This window comes from Prosopis cineraria, unplaced genomic scaffold (assembly GCF_029017545.1).
Source record: "Prosopis cineraria cultivar Desert tree isolate PC_DT_omini unplaced genomic scaffold, ASM2901754v1 PC8, whole genome shotgun sequence".
Lineage (NCBI taxonomy): Eukaryota > Viridiplantae > Streptophyta > Magnoliopsida > Fabales > Fabaceae > Prosopis > Prosopis cineraria.
This window is the reverse complement of record NW_026555339.1, coordinates 35,036,218-35,046,212: the sequence shown is the minus strand read 5'-3', so window position 1 is coordinate 35,046,212 and position 9,995 is coordinate 35,036,218. Positions and strand designations below refer to the sequence as shown.

The following is a 9,995-nucleotide window of genomic DNA, read 5'->3' as shown; positions in this document are numbered from 1 at the left end:
TTTCAAAAATTAATTTACATAGAATAATAAATTTTAAATAAAACAATATTAATTGCATTTCTTATACGCCTAAGATAAAAATTTTAAATTTATGCAGGGATACTCATTCTTGAAGAATACACTAAAATAAATAATTTTTTTTTTCATCCTTTTTTCAAATTTTATCTTTTAAATACTAAACACGGAAAATAGGTCTAGTGACCATTTATGATTTGATCTGTACTCAAAGAAAGAAACCAATTTCTCGAGCTGACAGGCCTACAACGCTCACAACACAAACATTTGAGTTCTGAACAATCCATGCTCAGACCCTACGGCTGTATGAATCGTGTTTTTGGTTCAGTGATATATGAAAGTTCAAAACAAGATGCTCCCACCAACAGCCATAAGTTCGATGGACTACTCAAATACCAGACTAGCAAGACAACGAATAATCAAATATTAGGAATGGGGCAAAAAAACAGACTAACCCTTGAAGAAAATTTTCAGTGGCTTACATGAACGAGCCATACTAAACACTAGGAAAGGAAAATTTGGAGATCATGATTGGTCAACAGAAGATATAAACCAAAACAGCCTCAGTGTATGCCAATAGATTCAAAATGGTCCTTGTGGGGTTTTCTTCCCAAGGATGGCTTCCCAAACTGAAGATGAAAATGGTGCCTTTTTGTCCAAAAATTCTCTAATGGCTTTTTCATTGAGATGAAAACCCTTTTCCATCAATCGTCTGATAACACTCTGAGCCTCTATTACGCCTTTTTCCTTGCAGATACTGTCAACTAGGCCAACAAAAGTCAATAGATTTGGAGAATGACCTCCTCCTAACATCTCCACACAAAATTCAATAGCATCCTGCAACCTGTTACACTTGTAGAGTCCTTGTACAAGGACCGTGTAGCTGAATGCATTTGGTGAAATGCCATTGTTTTGCATTTTCCTGAAAATCCTTATTGCATCATCAGCTTTATGGGCCTTCATGTAGCCTTCCACAACGGCTGTGTATATGACAACCTCTGGAATAGTACCTTTCTCTCGCATCAAACCGAAAAGTTTCATGGCCTCTTGAACAAGACCATCTTTGCATAAGCCATCAAGCATAGCCACTGCATTGGGGATTAGACCAGTTTCCTTCATCTTCTTGAAGATCTCATCAGCATCCTGTGGTAGAGATTCTGCAGCTGGTTGATCAGGGCTTGACTTGTTCTCTTCTTTGAATTGGCTGCTTCCCGCATCCTCTGAAGGGTTAGCTCTTTTATCATCAAAACCAAGCTTGAACTTCTCAAGAAAACTATTGTCCATTCGAGGGGCTTCCTTATTTGTTTCTACAGCCATGTTTCTACCCCGAAATCGATCACTGGATTGGGAAGATATATTTGACTTGCCAGCATCACCTAGAGGGTTAAAAGATCTTGGAGTGACAGGACAGGAGCCTCTGCTAAATTCACGGAAATTTGGAGGAGGCTGATTGAACTGGTTGTCACTTCTCGAAGGCCTACTTCGAGTTGGTTCTGAAGAATGCTGTTGGATTCTACTGTTAACACCATTGTCATCAAAATGTGAAAAATCATCAGATGCTCCCATAGGTCGTTTGATGGAGCCATCATGGTCATCAGAGTAGCTAATGTGCCGAACAGTCCCAATCCAAGGTGCTGGTGAAGAAGCACGAGAGAAGTGCAATGGAGAAGATGTGCAATGTGGAAGAGAGAACCTACCAATGCTGGAGGAGGATACAAGCCTATAAACCTTTCTTTGCAATGCTGGCATGTAAACCTGTTAACATGGAACAACCAATCATTAAATCGGAAGTATATGAAAATATGGGAAAGAAAATAAGCAGACAACCCAATACTGAATAAAAATCAAGTAACAAGGCATCCAGGAAGTAAGGGGGAAAACGACCAGATGCTTTGAAATTATAAACCCTGCTAGAGGATGGGACTATTATATGATGAACACAGAGCCTATTAGGATATTTGAGTCAAGAATAATGGATATAAAAAAAATGGTATTCTATTTAATTATATAATTAGACAATAAATGTTAAGTTCTAGCTATCACTTTTAAAGTTAACGGATGTTACATGAGCATTTTATGATGATGACCATTGCATTTGTGAAACAAAGTCAGTCAGATATTAAACTTTTGAAATCTAAAACTTTGGTGCATAACATCAAGATTGAGGCAAGGAATTTAGGTTATTTCAAATTCCAGCAGCCAAATCAAAACTGAAGATCAAGTAACAAGAACATTCAAGGATGACCAATGAAGTTTAACTAAATTTAGTATCAGACATAAAGACCCCATATTTAAAAGCAATGTTAGGGTAAAGGAAGAAGATCACTGATAAGACAACATAAGCGACTGGCCAGGAATAAATTGTGAAGAAAACAAAATAAAAAATTGCGTGAGATAAAAGACTATCACTAAGAATTAATCACAGTTTTCTTTTCTCTCCATTGAAAAATTTAATCCAAAGTGCAAAAATTGTTATAAGCCATAAGAATTCACAAAAGTAAGAATTAAAAGATCACTGCAGTGATCCAACAAAATGGCCATTACATAAAGGCCAAGGCTTCAGACTCCAGTAATTTCCCCTGAAATCAGCCGATCAACTCTGCATAGCAATAGCTTAATTGCTAGGGATGGAATTTATGCTGACTTTTCACTCTTTCATTACTGTAAAGATACAATGCTGATGTAGGACATGGGAAGGGGGGAATTAGGGAAGAATGGAGGGAGAATATAGAACAAAAAAAGTGGATGCAAAATAATCTTAATCTTTTTCAAGAGGCCGAAAGTCTATCAACTGATAAAACATGGCTTTCTATAGAGTCTGAGACGCAAATAATAATATAAAATAACTTTTAAGAAATAACCTAGATATCATATTTTCAAATAGTTCAAAGAAAATCTAACTTAGTGAAATAAAGAAAATTACTAGCCACAAAATAAACCTAATTATTTATAAGCTTCTACACACCAAACAACTCTTCAGCTTTTCATCATTTCCCCCTTGCTTGAGATAATTTGCCTCTCGAGAGAAAGAGAGCTTGTAGGACCCAAGTAAAGGTGGGATCTACGCTATGTGTTATGTTTTTATAATTCTAACATTCATTAGTTAGTTATAACCATTAATTACTAGCCGTTGTGGATATTTAGAGGTCATATAAATACTTTTATATTCAATTGTATTATGTTGTTGTTGATCAATAGAGTTGGGTATTGTTCAGAAAGTTCTCTTCTCTCTTGTCTCTCTTCCTCTCCAATCTCTTGTCTCTCTTCTTCTCTCAACCTTCCTCTATTCTTCTCCTCCTATCTTCTTCTATCATCTATTCCATTCTACTATTGCGAACATCTAATAGTGGGATCTCTATCGGACTACAATGATGCCTTCGACACCATAGCCTGCAAGACAGACCTCCCACAAGATTATCTGGTTGAAGCATATATGGAAGGGTTGGCAAAAGATTACGCAGGCCCAGTCAGACTTTTCAAGCCACGTACACTTCAAGAAGCTCGATCCTTGGCTCGGATGCAAGAAATCACATTATAGCAACAGAATGAGAAGAAAACGAGTGGCAAGATATCTTTGCATGTGGCCACCTCTTCGAATTTGTCATCTCAGAATGCTCAACATACGTGGGGTTCTTATAAAAATGCTTTAAGTGGTGGGACCCAGGGCAAAGGGGAAATTACTTCTTTAGCCTCTAAACCTTTGCTGTCTTCCACCAAGAGCACTAATAGCATTTCAAAAACGCTTTCTGCAGAGGAAGAAGCTGAATACCAAAGTAAAAGCCTTTGCTTTTACTACCATGGAACATTCTCAAAGGATCATAAATGTCCTCAAAGACAAAAATTACAACTTCACTTTATTGAAGTTATAGAGGATATTGAAGATCAGATTTTCATAGAAGAACCAGAAAGCGGTGACAATATGGCGGAAGGAACACCTCAGATCTCATTATATGCTATTGAAGGGATTGACAGTGCTTCCTCAATAAGAATTGTGGGGTAATGTGGTAGGAAGCAATTCCAAATCCTCATTGATAGTGGAAGCACACGACTTTTTAGATCTGGGATCTGCAATAAAAATGGGGTGGGAGCCAGATAAAAATTGTGAATCATGGGTTGAGATTGCTGGTGGTCAGAAATTAAAGGTACAAGGGATGTGGAAAGGCTTTAGATGGCGTGTGCAACACTTGGAATTTATCTTTGACTTCAGAATTCTAGAGCTGCATTCCTATGACATGATTTTAGGGCTGCATTGGTTGAAAAGCCTTAAAAAAGCTTTTTGGAACTATGAAACTCTCACCATGATTTCCTGGTATGAGGGGAAATTGTGCAAACTTCAAGCCAACATTCCAAATCAGCTTAAAATGGTGCAGCCAAAGCACTTGGGAATGAAGGTTTCCCAGGAAAATCAAGCCTACTTACTATAACCTATTATAGATCAGCAATGCACCCTACAAAGTTTTTCCCTTCTAACACTTGGAGAAGTTCCAGCAGTGATTACAGCCACTCTGGAAGAATTCTCTGACCTTCTTGATGAACCTAAGGGTTTACCACCATTTAAGGATGGTCATAATCGTCCCATTATTCTCTAGAAGGGCACAAACCCAATAAACCTTAAGCCTTACAGATATTCAGCTTCACAAAAGGATGTCATTGAAAAGTTAGTTGGTGATCTTCTACAATCAGGGGTCATCCAAGAAAATTCCTCTCCCTTCTCAGCCCCTATTGTTTTAGTTAAAAAGAAAGATGGCATTTAGAGGATGTGCATCAATTATAGGGAATTGAGCAAGAGGACAATTAAGAACTAATACCCCATTCCACTAGTGGAAGATTTATTTCATGAATTAACCACAGAAAAATGGTTTACAAAGCTGGATTTGCGTGCGGGATATCATCAAATCAGGATGGTACTGGAAGATATGCACAAAACTGCCTTTAAGACTCATAGTGGGCACTATGTGTGGTTAATTATGCCTTTTGGCTTAACTAATGCTCCGACAACATTTCAAAGGGCCATGAACAGTATCTTCTGATCATTTTTGCAAAGGTTTGTTCTTGTGTTCTTTGATGATATATTGGTTTATAATGCTAACCTTGTTGATCATGTGCAGCACTTGAAGCAAATCTTCTCTATTTTAAGAAAAAACCATTATTGTGTCAAAAAGAGTAAGTGTTCTTTTGCTGCCACTGAGGTGGAATATTTAGGGCATTTAATTGGAAATGGTAAGATTAGAACTAATCCTAAGAAGATACAAGCGATGGCTGATTGGCCTGAACCCCAAAATATCAAACAATGTGATACTTGTGCACAATGTAAATATGAAGCTATTTCATCCCCAGGCTGTTACAACCTTTACCTATACCTAGTCGAATTTGGGAAAGTATTACCATGAACTTTATTGAGGCACTTCCTAAATCTAATGGTAAGGACACAATTTGGGTTTTAATTGATAGGATGAGTAAGCATACGTATTTTATTCCTTTGACTCATCCTTATTCAACATCTTCTTTAGCACAAATTTTTATGGATTGTGTTTATAAATTACATGGTGCTCTCGCTGAAATTATATCTAACTGTGATCCAATTTTTGTGAGTGGATTTTGGAAAGAATTTTTACAGATTTTAGGTGTACAACAACATTGTTCTACTGCCTATTATCCTCAAACGGATGGCCAATCCAAAGTTCTTAATAGGTGTTTAGAAACCTATTTAAGGTGTATGTGTTGGAAGCAACCCAAGGAATGGAGTAGATGGTTATCAAAAGTTGAATGGTGATATCATACTACCTTTTATACAGCAACTAAGACCACTCCATTTGAACTCTTATATGGTTAAGCTCCTCCTTTACATTGTCCTTATTTACCACACAATTCTGTTCTAGATGTGTTACATAGGTCCTTCACAACTAGGGAAGAGATGATAAGAGTTTTAAAGCATCACTTGTACCACGCCGCCAGTATGATGAAGCAACGGGCTAATGCTCACAGATCTGATCGTGAATTTATGGTGGGACAATGGGTTTTTCTCAAGTTACAACCCTATAGACAACTATTTGTTGTTGCTAGGAGCTCTCAAAAATTAGCACCACGATTTTTTGGGCCTTACAAGGTGTTGGAAAGAAGAGGGGCTGTTCCTTACAAACTCGACTTACCACCTGATTCTAGAGTTCATCCCACCTTCCATGTGTCTTTGTTGAAGTTGCGTCCAGATCCTAGGGTGAAACAAAGACACCCTCCACTTGATTGGCCAGAAATTCCAGCCTCAAGTGAACTTGAACAGACTTTGAAGAAGATAGTGGGGCGCAAGAAGGGGTGAATTATTACTGAAATTCTAGTCAAATGAAAACAATTGCCAGATGAAGAAGCATCTTGGATGCCTTTGTACCAATTTCAGCAAAATTTTCCTAACTTTGTTATCAGTGATCCTTGAGGGCAAGGATCTCTTTTAGGGGGGTATTGTTATGCTTTTATAATTCTAACATTCATTAGTTAGTTATAACCATTAATTACTAGCCGTTGGGGGTATTTAGAGGTCATATAAATACTTTTCTGTTCAATTGTATTATGTTGTTGTTGATCACTAGAGTTCGGTATTATTTAGAAAGTTCTCTTCTCTCTTTTTCTCTCTTCCTCTCCAACCTCTCACCTCTCTTCTTCTCTCAACCTTCCTTTGTTCTTCTCTCCTCCTATCTTCTTCTATCATCTATTCCATTCTACTATTACAAACATCTAACACTATGAACCTCTTGCTCAATAGAAAAGGTTACCTCTTTAATGGCACTACGTTGTGCATTCTGTAGACATCCATGAGATTGTTCTATTTGGGAATAGCATGCCAGGCTAGGTAGTTTAATTAGAATTTTGGTAGGGATAAGACCAAAGCTTTAGATGAGGATGGATTTTATTAGCTTTCCCTTAGGCATGATGTTGCTAGCATTTTGTCCCACTATTGTATCAAACAAGCATTGCCATAATGTTTGTTATCCATTGGGATCATCACTTGGTAAATGATACATCTAAAGGGTTAATTGTTGATAATGATAAGCACAATAACATCATATAATAAATGCAGCTAACCTCACTTAGTGTGATAAGGCATGTTGTTGTTGCTGTACCTAAAACACCTAAGAGGTGGAATTAGGGAAGAGGGGAGATAGAGGGAGAACTGGGGAAGAATGGAGGAATAACAGAAAAGCATGGAAGGAGAAGTAGATGGAAAATAATCTCAACCTTATTTAATAGGTCAAAAAGTCTAACAAAGAGAAACCTTAGGCTACTCATAACTATAGGCCCTTGACACAACTAATAGACTTATAAAAAATAATAATAATAATCTAAACTAAAAGATAACCTAGATATCTCATTCTAAGTAGTTTAAATTCTAAGCTTTTCTACACATGTCTTTAGTTTTCTATCACATTCCTTTGTTTACAAATTTTGCAGATACGAAGATAAGCAGAAGGAATTTATATATATATATATATATAAAATAAGGAATTGTACTAAGAAGGAGAAGAGATAAAGATTTAAGGATGTCAGGAAAAGGTTGATGTTGAGGATATCATATAATCCGTTTCAGCATTATGCAATAGAAACTTATTTGTTAATGAATTCCTAGCTCATGGATAGTTATTGCGGACCCAGACTTCTATGGGAAAGAAATAAAAGATGCAGAAATCAATCCTTTTTCTGAAAACCAAACAGATGAATAGATTTGTAAGTTTAAAGCATGGCTATCTCAAAGAGTTGCTTCCCTTCACCACTACCGCAATAAGATTAGGAATAACAGCTCCCATAGCCTAATTTTAGATGAAAAAGAAGAACAAGTAAAATGGTCATTCAGATTCAAGCCACAACAAATTAAATGGAAATGTAAGTAGGAACTGAAAAACAGTCATTTTGGATATCAAAAAGCTTACCATCTGCTTGTTATGTATATCTTTGAAACTGGTGCTAGAATCAGATCAAAACAACTCTCAGAAGCTTCAGGCTACGTGAAACCAATAGAAATCAGATCCTCGTGAAGTAAATTAAAATGCTGATTTTTTTTTTTGAGTGAAAAATGCTGATTTTTTTATGGATATGCAAAACCAATTAGATCTTTTCATAATATCAGCTGAGCTGATTAAAGCATAACATTGTTCCATTCTTGGAACATGTAAAATTTTGTGCCAAAAGATGTGCTTAAAATTAAAGACCACAGCTGTTGCACAACGGTGGCCAAAATTCCTAAGATCCATTACTTTTTAAATGAGTATCAACCCACTCTAACCCCATGTCCAGGCAAGTCAAGCAATTATACATCTTACATAAACTCTTCCACCTTCTAAAGAAGCAATATATGCCCACCCACAGCCAGATTGAACAAAATACATTTCACCATAATATCCACCACAAAACCCGGTTACACATCATTCACTTCAGATTTTAAACCGCATCGCAGGAAATGCATTAATCAAAAGGAATATACCCAAAATAAGTGAACGTGAATTGCAAACTTTGAGATTGAAATAAAATAACATCAAGTATCAGAAGCACGAATTAAAGCAAAGAATGACCACAGAATGCTCAAGTACAACGCCAACTGCAAGCATGCAAGTAGCTAACCTTTTTTCTGACATAACTCCTCATTAACTAAAAGCCACTTTCAAACGCGTATGTGATAACTTGCACGCTCCAGAGAAATTTTCTTTAGGGGAAAAAATAATCTGACTTCAGTTAATTTCACCATCCCTTGTTGCATCGGTTGCCAAAGAGATAGAAAATTACAGTGTATTTTCGTTTTCTTCCCACATCCTTGCAGCCCTTTAAGAGGGCTAAGCTTACAAATGATTTTTTTGTGATTGTCTGATTGCCTTGTGGCTGAACAATCAAGCTATTTTTTTTTTTTTAATCCAAGCCCGATTAAGATAGACCAAAACAAGAAAGTGAGCTCAAGAATCGAGGCACAACAACGTACTAAACACAGAATCTAAAATTCTCAAAGGGAATCTTCGATGAGCAAAAATAGCTCCGATTGGGGATTCGGTTGGAAAAGACACCGAAAGGAAGACACTCACCTTGGCGAGCCGCTTGATGGAAGAATCTTCAGTTCAAGGGTCGCCGCGTCGGTTAGCTGCTTGTGAGTAGACAGTTGAAGGGAGAGGCGCGGAGAGACGGCGGAGACCAGACAGCAATGAAGCGAGCAGAGAGTGAAACGGGAGGCTGGCCCAAAGCACCATGAAGCCAGTCTGAAACGCGGCCCCCCGGGGTGGGGGTCCATCGTTTGAGAAATTTGATTTTTCTTTTTATGAACAGTAGGACTTTTGATATATTATATGCATGAACTTCTATAATTATTTTGAACATTAAATTAATTTTTATGCATTAATTATTTATATTTAATTTTTATTTTATATATTTAAATTATTAAATAGGTAAAACAATAACATAACAAAGCCTAAGCGTACTAGATTACTAGTGTCAAGGCTCAAGCGGCTGACAAGAAAAAGCTGAAGAAAATAAAATGAAAAATAGCCAATACAGAACTCATTATGGAATTATTTTGGACCTTACATTGTGACAATGAACGAGAAAGAAAGGACCATGTATGATATGCGAGACGTTTGCATTAATAAAGCCCAATTCAAAGCATTTTTTTTTTTTTACCTCCACCACTTGAGCTTCAAGACTAAATAGTGCATCAAATGTTAGAGAAAAAATTTGTGCGACCCGAAAATTTACCAAAGGCAAAGTCAAAAGTAAGAAGACTTGGTGAATCTAAAAACAATCTAAATTACCGTAACTTTAAGTGATGAACATAAAGTGAGACACATAACCAATACGAATGGTGAATCCAAGACCTTATGTTAGTGGGGGCGAAAGGGCAAATTATTATAATTTAAACTTTGTAAAATCAAAATGTTAAAACTAATAGTTAGAAAAGGTAAATTTTACATATCTTGTAGGTAAGTTTTGTAAAAGTGAGTGGGAGCAAGTTCCTA

General features: G+C 36.7%; 1 protein-coding gene across 2 annotated transcripts; it reads right to left on the bottom strand.

Moving 5' to 3' along the window:
• Positions 1-318: 318 nt before the first annotated feature.
• On the bottom strand, positions 319-9,276 carry LOC129318206 (pentatricopeptide repeat-containing protein At4g38150). Of its 2 annotated transcripts, XM_054962844.1 has the most exons (3): positions 9,072-9,276; positions 7,932-8,002; positions 319-1,770 (listed from the first exon to the last, which is right to left on the bottom strand). In XM_054962844.1, exons 2-3 carry the CDS (start codon positions 7,932-7,934, stop codon positions 598-600), a joined length of 1,176 nt encoding a protein of 391 aa, XP_054818819.1. In that variant the 5' UTR covers positions 7,935-8,002; positions 9,072-9,276; the 3' UTR covers positions 319-597. The 2 variants fall into 2 exon arrangements, with proteins under 2 accessions (XP_054818819.1, XP_054818820.1); XM_054962845.1 differs by lacking the exon at positions 7,932-8,002.
• Positions 9,277-9,995: the final 719 nt, after the last annotated feature.